Source organism: Pogona vitticeps, chromosome 3, assembly GCF_051106095.1.
Source record: "Pogona vitticeps strain Pit_001003342236 chromosome 3, PviZW2.1, whole genome shotgun sequence".
NCBI lineage: Eukaryota > Metazoa > Chordata > Lepidosauria > Squamata > Agamidae > Pogona > Pogona vitticeps.
Window position 1 is genome coordinate 34554843 of NC_135785.1, and position 18655 is coordinate 34573497.

General features: G+C 39.7%; 1 protein-coding gene across 2 annotated transcripts in view; it reads left to right on the forward strand.

The window, feature by feature from the left end:
• The window catches only part of COL4A4 (collagen type IV alpha 4 chain), a 98483-nt gene that overhangs the window by 22592 nt on the left and 57236 nt on the right, over positions 1-18655 (forward strand). For both annotated transcript variants that reach the window (XR_013542974.1, XM_072995991.2), the window contains exons 5-15: positions 1247-1291; positions 4411-4527; positions 6441-6509; positions 8372-8407; positions 10931-10993; positions 11450-11485; positions 11882-11923; positions 13346-13426; positions 13907-13960; positions 16001-16060; positions 17725-17769. Coding sequence is in view for 1 of the 2 variants with exons in the window: in XM_072995991.2 (XP_072852092.2) it covers positions 1247-1291; positions 4411-4527; positions 6441-6509; positions 8372-8407; positions 10931-10993; positions 11450-11485; positions 11882-11923; positions 13346-13426; positions 13907-13960; positions 16001-16060; positions 17725-17769 (648 nt within the window). In the remaining variant the exon portion in view is untranslated. The remainder of the gene's footprint in view (positions 1-1246; positions 1292-4410; positions 4528-6440; positions 6510-8371; positions 8408-10930; positions 10994-11449; positions 11486-11881; positions 11924-13345; positions 13427-13906; positions 13961-16000; positions 16061-17724; positions 17770-18655) is intronic.

Genomic DNA, 18655 nt, shown 5'->3' on the forward strand with positions numbered 1-18655 from the left:
ATTTTAAAACCCTAGAAAATGCACACACACACACCCCGAGCACCAAGAGACATCAAAATCAGACGGAAGCTTGCCCTGTCTCTCCTGTACAAGCCTTGCTAGTTTGGTGAAGTTTGGGTTTTGGACCCAATTATATACCCACAAAAAGCTCCCTTAGGGAAGTTTCCCCCAGGCACTTAGAGACACCAAAATCACAGAGGAGCTTCTCCTCAATCTCATGTATAATCCCGCCACGTTTGATGATGATTGTGTTTCAGACATCCAAGTTTGATGAAGACTGAGTTTCAGATGTCTTCCTCCCAGGAAACTGTCCTTTAGCAGCTGGCTTGGGGAAATCCAATCTTCAGCTAACTTGGATGGATTGTAGAGGAGTGTCAGGGGAAGCTTCTCTCTGATGTTGGTGTCTCTAGGTGCCTGGGGGGCTCTCTTTGTGGGTGTATAATGTGGACATCTGAAACCCAGTATTCACCAAACATGGAGAGATTATAGAGGGGAGACAGAAAAGGTTTCCCTGCAATTTTGGTGTTTCTAGGTGTGACAACCCCAGACCTACTGGGATATGCCACAGTTTCACTAAGCTGCCACCAACCATTCCCTGTAAGGAGTCACACAGACCAGGAATGGATTTTTAAACAAACAAAGGAATAAGGTTTATTTAAATAACACACAGGGAAAAATAAAATGATCAAGTGAATAAGATACAGTAACGTGGCTTAGTCTCAATCATACATACACCAGTTTGGTTCACACAGAACACCTTTAAATAAAGCACAGACCCTGAACCTATCAGTTCTGGCTACCCATACAGACACCTGAACCTATCAGGTTGGTACTGACTGACACACAGTAGTACCCTGTCTGACACACAGACTCCCACAACAGCTTCTTCTCTCAGCTCTCCTTCAGCTCTCCCAACTTCTCCACACAAACTCCACATATATATACAGTACAGCCCCTCCTCCTGATGTCCCGCCTTCCACTCCCCATAGGATGGAACTTTCCCTCCAACCCATGACAGACAGGTAACATCAGTGCTGTATGTAACACTAGGTGCCTTGAGGGCTGATTTATTTTCAAACAAATCAATGAATTAAAAATTGCTAAAAATTCATTAATTCATGATTCACTGGGGGCATTGATTTTTATGAATACAAATCAATGTATTTACAATTTTTGAATGAATTTGGTGATGCGTTTTTCAATTAGCACCCTTTTTTTTACATTTTTGAATATTTAATCTTTTCAGGGTCCTACAGGAGTTCCAGGATTTTCTGGGTTAGACGGTGTGCCTGTAAGTACATATGATCACTTATTGTCTAAAGAAATCACATAAACAAGCTACTTGGACAAGAAATGTTTTATGTAATTGAGTACATTCCTGAATTATGTGTGAGAATTCTGTGTACGTATTGAAGGTCCTTCCATGCATGGAGGAAATGTTAGCTCATCTCTCGGTATGATTTCAGTCTAGATGCGGCATTATCCTCTTTCTCTTATTAAATATAACAATAGAAATTGGGAGGCCTGATCTAAATTAGATCCATGAGATAAGAGGTTTGTTTGTTTGTTTGTTTGTTTATTCTATTTGTATCCCACCTATCTGGCCGTTGTGACCACTCTATGCGGCTAGGTTTAAAACTCCCTCATGCTAGTTGTATGTGTGAATGTGTGTGTGTATCTAGATTTAGATCTAGATCTACTGTTTATCTATAAACTGCTTTCAACCTTTCCCAGCATTATTGTCTTTTCCAGAGAATCCAGCCTTTTCATTATGTGCTCAAAGCATGAGTTTTGTCATTTTGCCTTCAGAGATAGTTCAAGCTTGATTTACTGTAGGACTCACTTCAACACAGTATTTCAAACAAATCTTTTTTTTCCTGTGAGGTTTCTTTGCTCTCCACTATATTAGTGTGGATTATCTTGGTCTTGGTCTCTAGTGACACATCCTTACACTTCATGTGATCTTTTCTGATTCCTTCACTGCTGTCCTTCCTAGTCTCAGTTTTCTTCTGATTTCTTGTCTACAGCCTCCCTTTGGCTATATATTATTTATATGCCACCTTTCTCCCCCTAGGGGGCCCAAGGTAGTTCACAGCAATTAAAACTGCACAATGGTAACAGGTATAAAATACTTATACAAAATTGTGTTAAAGAAACAGTTAAACATTTGTCAAGATGGCTGGCCCCGTTTTGCTGTACTTCTGCAAACACTTCTTTTCTGGCAAACTTTTCCTGAATGACTGGCTGTCTGAGTGGTGTTTTAATTGGATGGTTGTACTTTACTGCTTTGAATGTGTATTTGGTGTTCCTTTGTTTACTGTCTTTTAGTGTGGTATGTGTTTGATCCTTTGAAGAAATGGTTCTTCAAATAGACTTTGAAGCCATATAGGGTTTTATGGATAATAAGCAGCACTTTGAATTAAGCCTGGAGACAGACTGGCAGCTAGTGAAGGTGTTGAAATAAGGAAGTTACATGTTCCTTGTAACCAGCAGTATGGCTGTAGCACTTTGAAACAGCTGAAGTTTCCAAACACTCTTGAATGGCAGCCCCACATTGCAGTAATCCAGATAAGATGTAACTAGATGCGTCACCATGGCCAGATTAGACATCTCAGGGAATAGACCAGCTTTAACTGTACAAATGCACTCCTAGCTACTGCTAAGACCTGTACATCCAAGCTCATGGCTGAATCCAGGAGCACACCCAAGCTGTGAAACTGACTTTTCAGGGGAAATGTAACCCTATCCAAGACATGATGGATCCCTAGTTCTGATTTACTTTGTGACTCATTGGGAGAACCTCTGTCTTGTCTGCATTAAATTTCAGTTTGTTAACCCGTCCATTACTGACAAGAGGCAGTGGTCTAGGCACAGGACAACTTCCTTGGAATCACATGGGAGAATTAGAAATAGAGTTGGATGTCATCAGCATACTGATGGCGCTGAACCTGAGAACTGGACAACCTCTTCCAGCAGTTTCATGTAGATGTTGAATAGTGGGAGGGAGGAGGGGCAGAACTGAACCCTGGACAACACCAGAGGCCAATGGCCAGAGTGTGAAACAGGATTCCTTCAACAGCACACTCTGAATTCAGCCATTCAGAATGAATTGGAACCAATGTAAAGTACCTCTAAGACCCATCCCAGGTGACCTAGAAGGATACCATGGTTGATGGTTTCAAAAGCTAGATGCCCTGTGGTATTCAAGGAGGCTATCTTGAACAAAGGTGTTCCACTGTCATCTTTAGATTTACTGGTACCCGCCCTTGTTGCAAGGAGGCAACCGACTCATCCATTCTCCCCTGGCCATTTTTATAAGCCAGGAAGGGCAAGGGTTCACCCCACATGTGGTGGCTTTTACCTTTCGAAAGACCCTGTCCATATCCTCATGCTGCACCAACTGAAATGTGTCCATTATGATGAGTCATGCAGTGGCCAAAATTATATAAATGGGAGGCAGTTCAGAGTGAGTTTGTCTGTGAAGTACCATGCAAAATCTTCACAGCTGGCTGTCAAGTAGTTCTTGTCCCTCTCTTGTAGACATTTATGCAACTGGCCCTTGACCACCCGAAAGAGCTGTGCTGGATGGCTCTGTGCAGATGCAATGGTGTGAGAGAAGAATTGCTTCCTTGCTGCCATCACTTCCATAAAATAGGCTTTCTACTACCACAGAGTAGCCTTTCTTACCCGTATTCAATCAGATCTTCTCTGAATTTTCCATCATTGTCATTCTACTCTTTGTCCCACTCATTTGATCATCCCCAGCTTCCTAGTAATCCAAGGAGCTGGTTTGACTGCACTCTGTGGGGAAGAGGCACTTAGAAGACAACAGCAACTTCTTGCTGATTCAACCCCAATGACACTTAACCCTACACAGCTACAGTGGTGGAGGAGACAGTTCAATTACCTCTGACAACTTGAAGCTGAGGTGCAAGCCATCTTCCTCCTGAAGAAGAAGGCAGCTATGGGGATAGTTCTGAACTCTGAGAAACTCATAGGGATAGATGAAGTAACCATTTCCCATTTTGGGATATTAAGACTGACCGGAATCAGACTGATTTGGGTGAATGAAAGGTGGGCCTCAGTGACTGGAACAGTTTGGAGTTACAGTACTTTGTTAGTTCACTTAATTAAAAGTGTGTTAGAAAAAAGCTTTGGCTCCTGTCCTTATGTCTAGACACATAGGACTTGTTGATGCCCTATTCCCCATGGAAGATGAAGAGGCATGCACAGTCCAGCAATGCAAAGAAGGAATTTTTGGTGTAGTGGTAATTTTGCTTCTTCTCTAACCTGCTACATGGGATAACTGTACTCTTCCTCCCTCTGCCCCTTATCTGGTGCTACCTGATAAAATAGTTTCTCTCACATTATTTTTAATATGACTTTGCATTTTAATGTAATCCTATCTAGGGACTACCAGGACCTGAAGGATCCAGAGGCAAACCTGGCTTGGACGGGTGCAATGGGTCAAGGGGTGATCTAGGATTTCCTGGAGAGGCAGGACGTATTGGGCCAAGAGGCTCACCTGTGAGTTGAACTTCATTATGACCTGATCAGAAATTTTGGTTTGAATACAAACTTGTACATACTTGACATAGACTAATTGGTTTCAATGGGCCCTCTTAAATAGGTCTTAGCATAGAGCCAGTCCATCATATACAAAGGTGAGCAAGCTCAAGAATTTTCCCTTTGGGGACCCACTTCATGCAGTGCTCCATCCCAAAATACTTCTTTGTTTCAGAACTGGTAATGACTGGAAACTTACTTCTGGTTTTGAAGTGAAAAAAACACTGCTCCTCACCCACACTACAGCAATATCTGCATCTTGCCTTTCAGGAGAACTGCCTGCTCCTGAGGTGCCAGTTTTTCTTTTCTGGCTAATTTGGAAGGGAGCAGGAGGAAATCAGTGGAATGAGAAGTGACCAGAGCCATCAAAAATAGCCTAAGGGACACATATAGTCTATGGGCTATCTCATTACCATGCCTGATACAGAGAATGTGAGTTTGTAGACAGAACCTTCAATTGAAATTGAACGTTACTTCATTTTAATAATGCAGAATATTCATGTTTGTAGCATCTGCATTTATCATAGTGGCAGGTGGAAGGGGGTGGCTGCAGGAAGGTTTCAGACTTGCAATCAGCAAAGTTTCATTAGGGCTGGAGGAAAGAGGCGAGCTGTATATTTTTGACAAATTGTTATGCCTGTTTCAGCCTCCTGTTCTCCCAGAAAGTTGTTCTGGAGAGTAGAGGATCCCACTGAAAAGGTTCAGCAAATGTTGATGGAGGCAGGAGGAGTTAGAAGGACAAGGAGCGTTGGTGGACAGAAATGCAGTTCTGCCCTTTTCCTTCAGCTGGAAACCACTGAATCCTGGTTCCTTCTGTGAATTAGCTACCCTGTCTGAAACCAATCCTCTGATTTTATAGATGCATGTTCTAATGTTAGGGTGTAACCAGACAGAGAGGCTGTCCTGGGTTGATTCTTATTGATTCAAAGTTTCCTATAGCAGTTAACTTGCTGTTGTTGTTCATGCAGATGAATTATCCTTGGCAATTTGGGGTGGGGGTACAAGACCACAAAACGTATAAGATTGCAACAATTATCACCAGGAGCACTGGTCACCATCCTCCTCCATCATTAACACTGCTCTTTTTCGCATCTCTTTTTTTGGCAAGTGACATCATGCTAAATTGATAACGAAAACTGTGCAACTGCAGTGCTTATCTGATATAGTACTAATTTAGAAAAGTGCAGTTAAAATTTGTTCAATGGAGAAACAAAATGCATTTAGTTGTGGTGAATGTTTCCAGTGTATCGGCATACCCCTCAGTGAGGCACAGTATGCCAGTACATTGGAAACATCCCTCTCAACCGCCTCTTGTCTTTTCTTCAGTTTTTGAAATTATATGTTTCCAATGTAAAGGTAAGCACTGGAGTTTCACACGTTGCTATATCAATTCAGCACTCTGTCACTTGCAAAAAAAAAAAAAAAAGATACCTCACCATCCATGTCATCCTAAGACATCCTGCTGCCACCCCCTTTGGACTGTTATAGGTGATTGCACATGTCAGAAACTGAAAAAAAGCAAAGTGAGTAAAATCACCAGCAAAAAAATACATAGCCCCTGCTAGCTGAACAAAATACAACAAATGCCCATAAAAAAAAGGTATTGTTCATGATTTGCTTTATGTTGTATAGCCAATGGAAAATGCATCAAATTTAGTAGTTGCAACTCTGTATTGTTGTTACACTTTGCCTCAAACTTCCTTTGAGCATACATTCCTGAATCAAAACTTGCTTTATGGAATTGGATTTAGCCTATAAGGTAAAGAATATTGAAACTGTTAGACTCAAAACATATCTGTTACATTATTTCACTTTTTATAAGCAAGGCCATGAAATGGTTTTGTCACTGACACAGTTTTTAAATGTTTTTATAGGGTTTTCTTGGCCAAAAGGGAGAAAAAGGAAATTCAATGTATCTTTCTCAGTTTATTCAAGGGCCTTCTGTAAGTATAATGACATGGCATTATTCAATGTTTTACTTTGAAATAATTAGAAATAATTTTTAAATGATTTTAGAAAAGTAATTTAAATCCATGTAGCATGCACTTCGAGGTTTTTGTTTTAGTATTTTTTAACCATCATGCACCAGGATGAGATATTTTAGTTCTTCGAAGTTATGTTATGTTTCTGAATTCATACAAAACTATATGTGTCTATTCTAAGACATTATTACCTGAAGAGTTGAGAACTATATCATCCAATTTCAGCTTCAGCCAAAATGGTCAGGACAAAAGTAGGCCCAGTAAATATATCACATTTGCACATTGCTGTCCTAGCCATTATAAAGATGGTACAAATCAACAAAGCATGATACCAAGAAGTGACATTCTCTATGTTTCAGAAGGCTGGCTAAGGTGGATGCTAGAATTCTCAGCAGGTTTAGGAAATCCATGAAACCCAGCCCCTAGCTATAACCAAAGTGTTTACTTTATTGCTAACCTTCAGGACCTTGGAATCTAGTAAGGTTAGAAAGTATCTCGGCAGTCACTTAAGACGTTCTGCTATTTTTTGGTTGATGTGCATGATGTTTAAACATGTTTTTGTTATATCATTTCTTGTAAGGTGAAATCCTATGACCATTTATTTGGAAATCAGGCCCGTGGAATTCAGGAGTGCCTATTTAGTGTAATATTGGATAGTTAAACATATTTTACTGCTAGTTTATAGAAGTTATTACAGTGATCCTTTTCTGACTGGCAAGTTGGTGAATTCTAATCAATGCATCTGATGCATGTTTACTCAGAAATTAGTTCTGCTGGTTCATGCAGATTGGGGGCTTATTTCCAGGTCAGATTATAATAGGATTACAACCAAAGTAAAACAAAATGTGTATATATTATTTGTTCTATTGAATACAATTCTATTATATATTGCATTGCATTTTATTATATTGTTTTTATTGTATCTATTATTGTTAGCCGCCCAGAGTAAACTATGGTCTAGATGGGCGGGGCAAAAATTTAATAAATAAATAAATAAATAAAAATAGATACAAATCCTGCTCTCCTCCCAATTCCCATGGTGTTTTACAAAGTGGGAAAACAAAAACCACAGTTATATATATCTAGTATTTTATTAACAATGAAATTAAGCATGTAATAACATCAAACTAAAACATTATGAAGCAAAAGACAAAAATTAAAAACCCAAGCAACAAATAGGTTGAAACGTTTTAGAAAAGAACATTAAAGAAAATTGCAGCATCCCCATCAGAAATGACTTTCTCCATAGCCCATTAAGTTGCCAAATGCTTTTTTCCTGTACAGAAAAGTCTTTGCTTGCCTGAAGATAGCAGGAAGGAAGCCAGCCTAACTATCAATAGGAAGGGTTGGCATAACCTGGGAAAATACCTTCTCTAAAATCCTCATCAGTTGTCAGTTTGATGGGACTGAGGAAAAGTCTCCCCTGCACATCCTCAAACTTGGAGAGTGTCATATGAAGAAGCGTGGTTTTATAATAATAATAATAATAATAATAATAATAATAATAATAATAATAATAATAATAATAATAATAATAATAATAATAATAATAATAATAATAATAATAATAATAATAATAGTGTTTGTAACTCACTGAGCTATCTAGCCAGGTAAAGAGGTTTTTAGAATGTGTTGATATAGCTAAAAGATCCATTTACTCGATTCCTTTTTAGATTTCCTGTTAAATTGCCATTTTCTTCTTGAATAATAGTGTTGATTTCTTTTTATGCTATAGAAATCTTTCCCTTGGTTAACTGATAATAGCTGTGCTAGTGTGAATAAGACGTGTGATCTTTCTGCTAACAAAGTGGCTTCCATTACAGGGAGACAGAGGAAACCCTGGCCCTCGTGGTATGCCTGTAAGTATCTTCATTAGCTTAACTCATGTTTGATGTTAGAACAAAATAAAACACTTTCCGTGTTATTAACATTATACAGACTATGGTTGCTTTCAAATCTTATCTTTCTAGTCTAAAGTCAGTAGCAGCTCAGTCGAATGGCTTTTGATTTATAGAACAGCTTGTCACATAGGTTGCCACTAAAGATGGTTTTTCTCCAAAAGGAAAATAGTGCTCAACCTGAGGGGCGAAGAGCAGGTGATATAGTGGGGAAAATGCAGCACAGAATAGGTAGAAAAGTAGACTGTTTGTCTAGATGGGCGGGTATCAACCAACCAACCAACCAACCAACCAACCAACCAACCAACCAACCAACCAACCAACCAACCAACCAACCAACCAACCAACCAACCAACCAACCAACCAACCAACCAACCAACCAACCAACCAACCAACCAACCAACCAACCAACCAACCAACCAACCAACCAACCAACCAACCAATCAATCAGAAGTAGTACAGGAATACTTGGCTACTCTAAAGGAATTCAAGTCTCCAGGGCCAGACAAATTACATTCAAGGATATTAAAAGAACTGGCAGAAGTAATTTCAGAACCATTGGCAATAATATTTGAGAATTCTTGGAGAACAAGAGAAGTCCCCACAGACTAGAGGAGGGCAAATGTTGTCTCTATCTTCAAAAAGAGAGAAAAAAAGAAGACCCAAAGAATTATCGCCCAGTAAGCCTGACATCAATTCCCAGGAAAATTCTAGAGCAAATCATTAAACAGACAGTTTGTTATTACTTAGAAAGCAATGCTGTCATCACTAAAAGCCAATACGCATTTCTCAAAAACATGTCATGCCAGACTAATCTGATTTCTTTTTTTGATAGAGTTACAGGCTTGATAGGTGAAGAGAACACTGTGGATGTAGCGTATCTTGATTTCAGTAAGGCCTTTGACAGAGTTTCCCATGATATTCTTGCAAGGAAGCTAGTAAAATGTGGGCTAGACAGTGCTACTGTTTGGTGGATTTGTAATTGGTTGACTGACGGAACCCAAAGGGTGCTCACCAATGGTTTTGCTTCAAACTGGAGAGAGGTAACTAGTGGGGTGCCCCAGGGTTCAGTTCTGGGCCCCATGTTATTCAACATCTTTATCAATGACTTGGATGAAGGAATAGAGAGTATGCTGATTAAATTTGCAGATGATACCAAGTTGGGAGGGGTTGCTAATTCCCCAGAGGACAGGATTAAAATTCAAGATGACCTTGACAGATTAGAGTGCTGGACCAAAACTAACAAAATGAATTTCAACAGGGAGAAATGTAAGGTCCTACACCTAGGAAGAAAATACACCTAGACAGAAAAAAATGAACTGCACAGATATACTGTAGGACGGAAGACACCTGGCTAGACAACAGTACCTGTGAAAGGGATCTAGAAGTCTTGGTAGACCACAAGCTGAACATGAGTCAGCAGTGTGATGCGGCTGCCAAGACAGTCAATGCAATTCTTGGCGGCATCAATAGGAGTATAGTGTCTAGATCAAGGGAAGTGATAGTACCACTCTATTCTGCTTTGATCAGACCTCACCTGGAGTATTGTGTCCAGTTTTGGGCACCTCAATTCAAGAATGATGTTGACAACCTGGAATGTGTCCAGAGGAGGGTGACCAAAATGGTCAAAGTTCTGGAAGCCACGTCCTATGAGAAGCGGGTTAGGGAGCTGGGAACGTTTAGCCTTACAAAAAGAAGGTTAAGGGGGACATGGTAGCCATGTTTAAATATTTGAAGGGATGTCATGTCGAGGAAGGGACAGGTTTATTTTCCACGGCTCCAGACACGAGGACAAGGAGCAATGGTTTCAAACTACAGGAAAAGATTCCACCTGAATCTCAGGAGGAACTTCCTGACAGTCAGAGCTGGTCGGCAGTGAAACATGCTGCCTCGGAGTGTGTTGGAGTCCCCTTCTTTGGAGGTTTTCAAGCAGAGGCAGGATGGCCATCTGTTGGGAGTGCTTTGATGGAGTTCCTGCATGGCAGAGGGTTGGACTTGATGCACCCTGTGGTCTCTTCCAGCTCTGTGATTCTATGGACACAAACAAAAAAACAAACCAGGACATTTGTGGAAAATCGTGTGTTTGGATCAGTTCCAAGCCAGAGAACCTGAACTGACCGGAAACATGAATTTTTTAAGGGTTTTTCCTGAACTTAAATATCTCACATACCTTAGAAACCCTAACTGGATCACCAGAAACTGGAATCAACATAAGACACACACAGACAGGAGCTGCATACTGGGCTGCCTCGGAATCCATCCACATGATTGGTCATAACAGAGCTGGCTGCAGGTGGTGTCAGACAGGACTACTGAATATATGTGGGCAGAGGGCCGAGCCCAAATAGTAAACTCTGTTATTAGCTAGATGAGATAATTAAGCTTCTACTTGAAATATCAAGCAAATATATATCTTGTAAGAAAGAAAGAATCATTAATTATTTTTTGTATTAACAAGGAAATCTTTGTGCCCTCTGTTTTCAGGGTCCTAGAGGAGAAAGGGGGCCAAGAGGTCCACTTGGATTTCCAGGACAACCAGGCCTACCGGTATAACACTAACATTTTTGTCTCATCCTCACACTAGTAGTAGAGGCTTTCCTTTTGTTTTGGGATGTGTATGTGGTGGTTCAACATAGTTGTGAATGTTGAGTTTTTTTAATAGGAAAATTAATATGCAGTATGCCAGCCTCCTGTCAGCTAGTGCACTACCGGATAAACTCCAGTCAGAACTGAGCTAAACTGGGGCACTGGAGACCCCTGATCTCAAAACCCCTTTGCTCACAGATGGCTAAACAGTAGGAAGTGTTTACTGCAAAGGCATGTTATTATGCAAATAAAGAAACTTGGAATGTACGGAAATTGTATAGTGCTTTGGAAGGTGAAACAAGCTTAAGAACACAAATAGAGGGCAATACAATTCAACCAATACAATTCTGTTATTTTCTCGCACTGAATTACTGTATCTGACCTTCTCTAACTTTTGTTCCCTTGTTCTTCTCAAAGGGTATTCAAGGTCAACCTGGTTTGCCTGGAGAACAGGTAAGACATACTTTTTAATGGCAGTTTGGCAATTCATGACAGTATTAATTGAAATAAAATAGAAAGATAGCCGTGTGGTCATTACAAAATACAAATACAAAAGTAGGTGATACGTTTATAGATCCTTAAAAAAAACATACAATATGCGAGCTCTTGTGGATCAGCACCAGTTTGCTAGGCATGTACCAGTATGAAGAACTTAAAGTTCAAACGTTCATGGCAATAAGAAATATTAATTGTTATTTCCATTTGTATTTGTAGATTTTTTTTCTGATTTCCTTTGTATTGGTTTTATGGATACATCACTCAAAGTTTGGATAATAGCTACTTATTTAATAATTATTGACCTATTGAAGCCTATATCTTTTTAAAAGTTTTGAAAATTGTTTTCCTTAGGGAAATCCAGGTACTGGAGTAGAAGGACAGAAAGGAGAGCAGGTAAAGATATAAGTTGTTTTATGGTGGTTTGACATAAATAAATTGCTAATGTTTTATTATGAATATTAAAATAAATAGAAATTAAAATATATATTACCAGAATTAAGTAGGATTTCCTTTCTTAAGTTCCTTTTGAATATTCAATTTTCATTTAATTTTTTTCTGGAAAAATTGAGTTTATGAGTATTTCTAGACAATACATTTAATCATCATCAGAATTGCCTTAGAACTGCAGAGCTAGAAGGGATCTTATTGCATAAGGAATGCATAGTTGGTTCTCAGAGGCTGTTGTAATTTGCAAAGATATAACTTCAGAAATATTCCTGTACAGGGGAAGTGGGTTTTTTTATCCTAAAAGTCATATCTTCTGAAAACCCAACATGGCAGTGTTTTGTGAAGAAAAAAACTGTGTTGCTTATTTTCAGTAGTATCTGAGACTTGCATTTGGACCAGTTAGGCCTACTCTAATTTGAATTATCTGTGAAAGCTTAGTGTACACCCATAATTATTTTGGAACATCCCTCAATTCATTGCTGCTGTGGATCACCAAAAAATATAAAAATGTCAGTTTATTAATTGTGTCATCAACATTTCACAAAGTGGACAAATAAATACAGTGAAATACAAGCTCATACTTGTTAAGAAAAACTGTTGATATGGAAAGAAGTTAACAGGAATCAGTATCTGACAGCTGTAGAGAGTAGAGTCCGTAACTTCTCCAATAACTGGGAAAGAGTTAGTATTTGTAGAGGGTAGAGTCCGTAACTTCTCCAGTAAATGGGAAAGCGTTAGTATTTGACTCTTCAACTGGAGATGGGGATAAATTCACTCAATAGTCCCAACAAGAGGTATCTCATTTAATCAGTGGAGTTTGTGCAAGCATTGACGTAACAACTCCTGCTCATTTGTTGAGTAAATTCTGTTGTTATTGTTGTTATGTGCTATCAAGTCACCTCTAATTCATGGTGACTGTATGAATGAGTGATTGCCAAAATGTCCTGTCTTCAACAGCCCTGCTCAGCTCTAATAAACTCAAGCTTCCTTTAAGGAATCAATTTGGTCTTCCTCTTTTTCTGCTTCCTTCCATCTTCTCCGGCATTATAGTCTTTTCCAGAGAATCTTCCCTTCTCATGATGTACTCAAAAGAGGACATTCTCAGTTTCAACATTTTGCCTCCAGAGATAATTCAGGCTTGATTTGATCTAAGACCCATTTGTTTGTCTTTCTGGGAGCCCAGGGTATCTGTAAAGCTCTCCTCCAGCACCACATTTCAAACAAATCATTTTTTATACCGATTCATTTTGTAGTGGTGTATTTGCTGTATTCTAGTTGGCATTAATAATTGATTTTAATTGGTCTTAAAGCTCTGCAACTAATTCAGTGAGACCATTTACTTAGTTTACTTTTCACATGACTTTTTAGGGTGATGTAGGACCTCCCGGTTCTCCTGGACAGCCACTACTGGTTGGACCTCCTGGTTCTCAATTGCTAAAGGGAGACAAGGTAGGCAAATAATAAAGTGAATTATAATGGTAGCATTTATTGTACCACAATGTCCCATTATAAGTCCCAAGACCTTTCAGTGACATTTTCCTTTGTTTCATATGCTTAGTGACATTTACCATCATTTCATATGCTAAGGATCTGCCTAGTCCCCTAATCCTACTGCTGAATATGACTGTGATAGAAAACAGGAGAACAAACACTGGAATTAACACAGCAGCAGCCTGTGCAAATGAGACAAATTTCCCCTGCTGTTCTGCACACTGCTTCTGTATACTAAAGGCCATATGCCCCTTTCACTATGGCAGCTGCTGATGTAGTGCAGATCTGTAGTAGTGGTAGTAGTATTTTTTTATAATAGTTTGAATGATCGAGTTTCCTGTAATCATCTAACTCGGTTTCAAAATGAAGACATTGCAAGAAATAGTGTATCATCTGTAATTTAAAATACTGTACTATTTAAACTGCTTCAATATTTAGGGTGTAAAAGGAATGCCAGGATCTGCTGGCCTGAAAGGACTGCGTGGTCGCAAAGTAAGTGACATGTTTTTTAAATCCATAAACAGATTTTGTAATGTAGCTCTCAAATCTTTTCATTCTCATGCTGAGAAGTAGTTCTTTCTGGTGAGCTGTAGATTTCCTGGTTATATTTCTGACCAACAGCCCTTTCATGGGGGAAAGGGGAAACGGGGCGATCTGGATTCAAATCCCAGGGAGATGAATGATGGGGAAGAATGCCTATTCCGAAACATTGATTTTATGACTCATTTCCTTACAGAATGTGAGACTGAATTGTTCATGCACGAGTAATTCTTTCTGGATACATAGTTATAATACACATTAATTGGATCAATTCTTCTCTGTTCAAGTACAGTGGTGCCTCGCATAGCGAGGTTAATCCGTTCCGGATTAACCTTCGCTATAGCGAAACATTGCTAAACGGAATTTAAAAAGCCATAGAAACGCATTGAACTTCGTTCAATGCGTTCCTATGGCTTGAAAACTCACCGTTAAGCGATGTTTCTTCATAGCGCCGCCATTTTTGCGCCCTCGGTAAGCGAGGGCAGGGCGCGAAAATGCGGCGCGGACCTTCCGGCGGCCATTTTGGAACCGCCGATCAGCTGTTCTCCCCCGCTTCGTTGTGCGAAGATCGCTAAGCGAATCGCTTAGCGATCATCGCACAGCGAAAAAACCCCATAGGGGCCATCGCTGAGCGAATGCTCCAGCGATGGCCCAGAGTGCCTCGTTAAGCGATTTCATCGCTCAGCGAGGCACTCGTTAAGCGAGGCACCACTGTACTAATGGGCAATAGGCATTAAAATCCATATGCTCATTGTGGAAAATTGTCTGATTTTAGAGGACCCCTTTCTTCCTTGTGTTTTAGAGGACCAACTTCTATTCAGTATGGAGAAGTTTTATGTACTGTTCACTCTCCATCAGTTGATAGCACATTATGGATTGTAGTACTTTTTCAGCTTCATTAAAGTCATGATGAAGATTATGATGATGGGCTAAGAATGCAGTTTTGACATCAGGGCCAAACTAGTCAAGATACATTTACAGTAATAATTACAATTAGGAATTCTGTAATGGTGTTTTTTAAAATATAGCAGGTATTATATCCCAAATCTGAATTGAAACCTTGATCTAATTCTGGACCAGGCTCTTTGCTTCTTCTACTTTCATGGGGGAAAGAAAAACTTCAGTTTGTGCCTGTGGATTCTTTTCATCCACAGAAAATAGGAAGCATGGAGAACTGAAGACTCTCAAAGTCCTGATGCATTTGAGGGACTGCTATTTTTTTAAAAAAACCATTTGTGTACTTGCTAACTGCAGGAATGATAGCAAGTAGGTCTCAAACTATGGGACAGCAGTCTACTGCTATTATCTTCTGCACTGTTTTCTGTGGAAGGCTGTTTTAATTCTTTATTTATAATTGTCTCTGATCTGCCTTTCCTTTCAATCATTCTCCCTGTAATTCTCCAGCCCACTTTCCAGTGACAGAAACCTTCTATCTCACAAAGGTTCTAATGGCAGCTCACAAGAGTCTATCAAGGGCCACAAGCAGCCACCATTATGATTATATGCTGTGTAGTACCTCATACACAGGAATTCTTCTCTTCATATGTCTGGTGTCTGCACCAGCAAGAAGAGCTCTTTCAATTGCAAGAGGAAGGGTCTGGTATGATCTATTTTCTGATGACAAGATGATGTATGGGAGAGCCCAACCCTGCACTGTGCACAATCAAGACCTTTTTTAGGCCAGTGGCAGGGCTGTTCCTTTTCTGGAGCTGGGGTGGAGCAATCAGGAACAGATCATCTGTGGGCAGAAGGTTAACTTTAAAGTGTCACTTTTAAGATTGTACTCAGCAATGGGACCCTTTCTGATATGGTCCAGCGTTATTTTTATATCTCTATCAGATCACAGCCTTACTTAAGCTCTGCCATGGCAAAGGTGAGGCAAATGATGCAGTCCCATGTTTACATGCTAGAGCCCTTCACAGAAGTAACATACAATGATAGGTCCTGTATTGCTTTCTTGAAGTGGCTTATCCAACATGTTTTGCATAACAGGGAGCACTTGGAAATGGAGACAAAGGTGAAAAGGGGATTCCTGGTTTTCCTGGAATGAGGGTAAGGAAGTTTTAGAATACAGTTTCAAGTCACATATTGCTTATGAACTGTGTAAGGGCAATTAAACTATATTAGAATATTTCATGTTAGTAACAAAATATGTTTAAACTGATTTGTACTGTATTTTACATTACCTCTGTTTGTCAGTTCTGCTGAAGGTATTTTAAAAAATGATAATTTTAAGAATTTTTGGTTGGAGTCCTGCTGGTGTTTGTATAAGGTTTGCAGAGCTTGCTGTGGCTAATTGCAGATCATTGGCAAGGTGCTGGAGTATATCTTTGTTGTGCTGTCAGATGTAGGACCAAGCAGATGACCAAGGTGAACCTCAGAAACTAGCCAATTAGCGACAATTAGCAGTTGCAAGTTACATACCTTACGCACGTGCACACACACACGCACACACACACACACGCACACACACACACACACGCACATACACACACTAGTAGGGGTCTGCCTATTATCATAAACCATCCTGAAGAACACTGAATGGTCTGCACACATCTAGTGGAACTTCTTTCTCTCTCTCTCTGTCTCTTGGTGACATCACATTTGGAGTAGCATAAACTGTGTTTGGAAAGTGTTTAGATAACATACCAACTCTAGAATGCTGGGATCAAACTGTTGACGAAGGTCAGTTACGTGTGACTCTTGTTAGGACAGCTTTATCGGTTACCCATCTGTTTCCAGGCACAAGTCAAAGCACTGATTGTATAATATATGACAAGATATCAGGCCAAACCTTTTAGAAGATTTTACTCTCCCTTCTCTAATTCTCTGCCAGCAGACACCATGGCATTCCAGATTTACTGTCATGCAAGCAAGCAAAACTGTGTTATTCAGATAGGCCTCTGACATTTAAACTGGATTATACTTGAAGGGTGCTATTGTTCCTTTTGATTGATATGTTTTAAATCTGTTAATATATTTCATTTATATTTATTCTTGCCAGATTTTTATTGTCATGGGCCATTCCGAGTGCCTCCCCTGCTTCTTTACCTATTGTTTTTCACTGTTTGTTATAACATCAATAATTAGAAAATATTACATCATATCTTCAGTTTTACTACAGATTTGTGGAAGAAGCTTCACTAAAATTAAACTGCATTTTAAGTAGTGCACAGGTTGCTTTCCTTGTCATTGAGATAAATGTAATGGCACTGTTTCATGCTGAGTAGTATATTCATAAAGAAGCACTCATGTGCACATGAATGTCATTGTGTTAAAACTCTCACACAGCCATGAATGAATTTTCTCCTTTAAATGTACCTCCATGTAAAGGCCTGGACTCTACCAATCTTTGTTATGACTTAGATACCACGAACCTTAGCTGGAGTGTGTCATCATAACAAGAGGTGAATTCAATTCATTTTTGTGAAATTTACTTTCAGACAGTGTAGTCCTCTTGGAAGGGGATTCTGTCACCACTTCCTCACTACTGCAACTTTTTGCCACTCCTGGGATGACACTAGGAGCCATGGAGGAGATTTACACAAATGGTGTGGGATGGGGTGCAGAAAGCCATTGGGAGAGGGAAGAGATCATCAAAATCGGGTTAAGGCACATTGTGCAAGTAGAGTAAGGATCTATCCACACAATGTGTTCCTGATCAGTGTGTTAAAACAATCAGTACAGTACCTCTCTATTTATTTTCTTTACTGTAGGGGAGTCCAGGTGCTAATGGAGTTCCAGGTTTTCAAGGAAGCAAGGTACTGCAAAGAAAAAATTATATTGCCAGAGTTCAGTATGCTTGGCCAAACACAGCAGTGGTGGATTAATGGGGTGGGTGTTACTAAGGAGTGACAACTGGTTGAAGAACAGGGAGCTGAGAGTAATGAACAATGAAAGACTCACAACATCTACATTAAAATGCACATTCACTCTTCAACTACCATCCTACCCCTCCCAGAATAAATTAAGGGTAAAAAATTTCAGAAAATCTGTGAATCTTCAAGGAACAACAGAGAGTACCAAGATTATAATGCTGAAAGAAAGAACTGCCCACCCCTGAAAATGGATGGAACCTCAGGAAAATCTAGCTCCCAGCCACATGGAGAACAGGGTTACTTGGAAGTCACTTACAGTAATAGGCTACAGAGTGCATTTAACAGAAACAGAGTGAACTCAAGAAAATAGGGGTTTCAAACTGACACAGTCCTTTGTGATTGCAGAGTAGAACAATGTCACACCCCTGCTGGTGTAATATATGTACTATAGTGTACTCACATGTGTCATAGAAGATTTAATGTTAGCTGCTCCAAATGCTCTTGATGTTGTACCTTATTGGATGAAAATTATCTGATGTATGTTTTAATTGTACTGTGCTGCTTCTGACATGAACAAGGGAGACACCCCCCCCCCCGTTATGCTTCATCTACTTAGTGGGGTAAATGAGTGACTTAAATTAAAGAGCTCATGTGAAACAGCCATAAACATCAGTATGCCTTTCCAAAAGATTGTTGTCCCAAGCATTAGCAAACCTGCAACCCTCACACTGTAGAGATTATATGTCACATAAACCCTAGAAACCTAAAAGATAAAGGCATCCCAGAAAGTCCATCTTACCCAGTTGCCTCCAAGTGCAAGGAAAGCCTG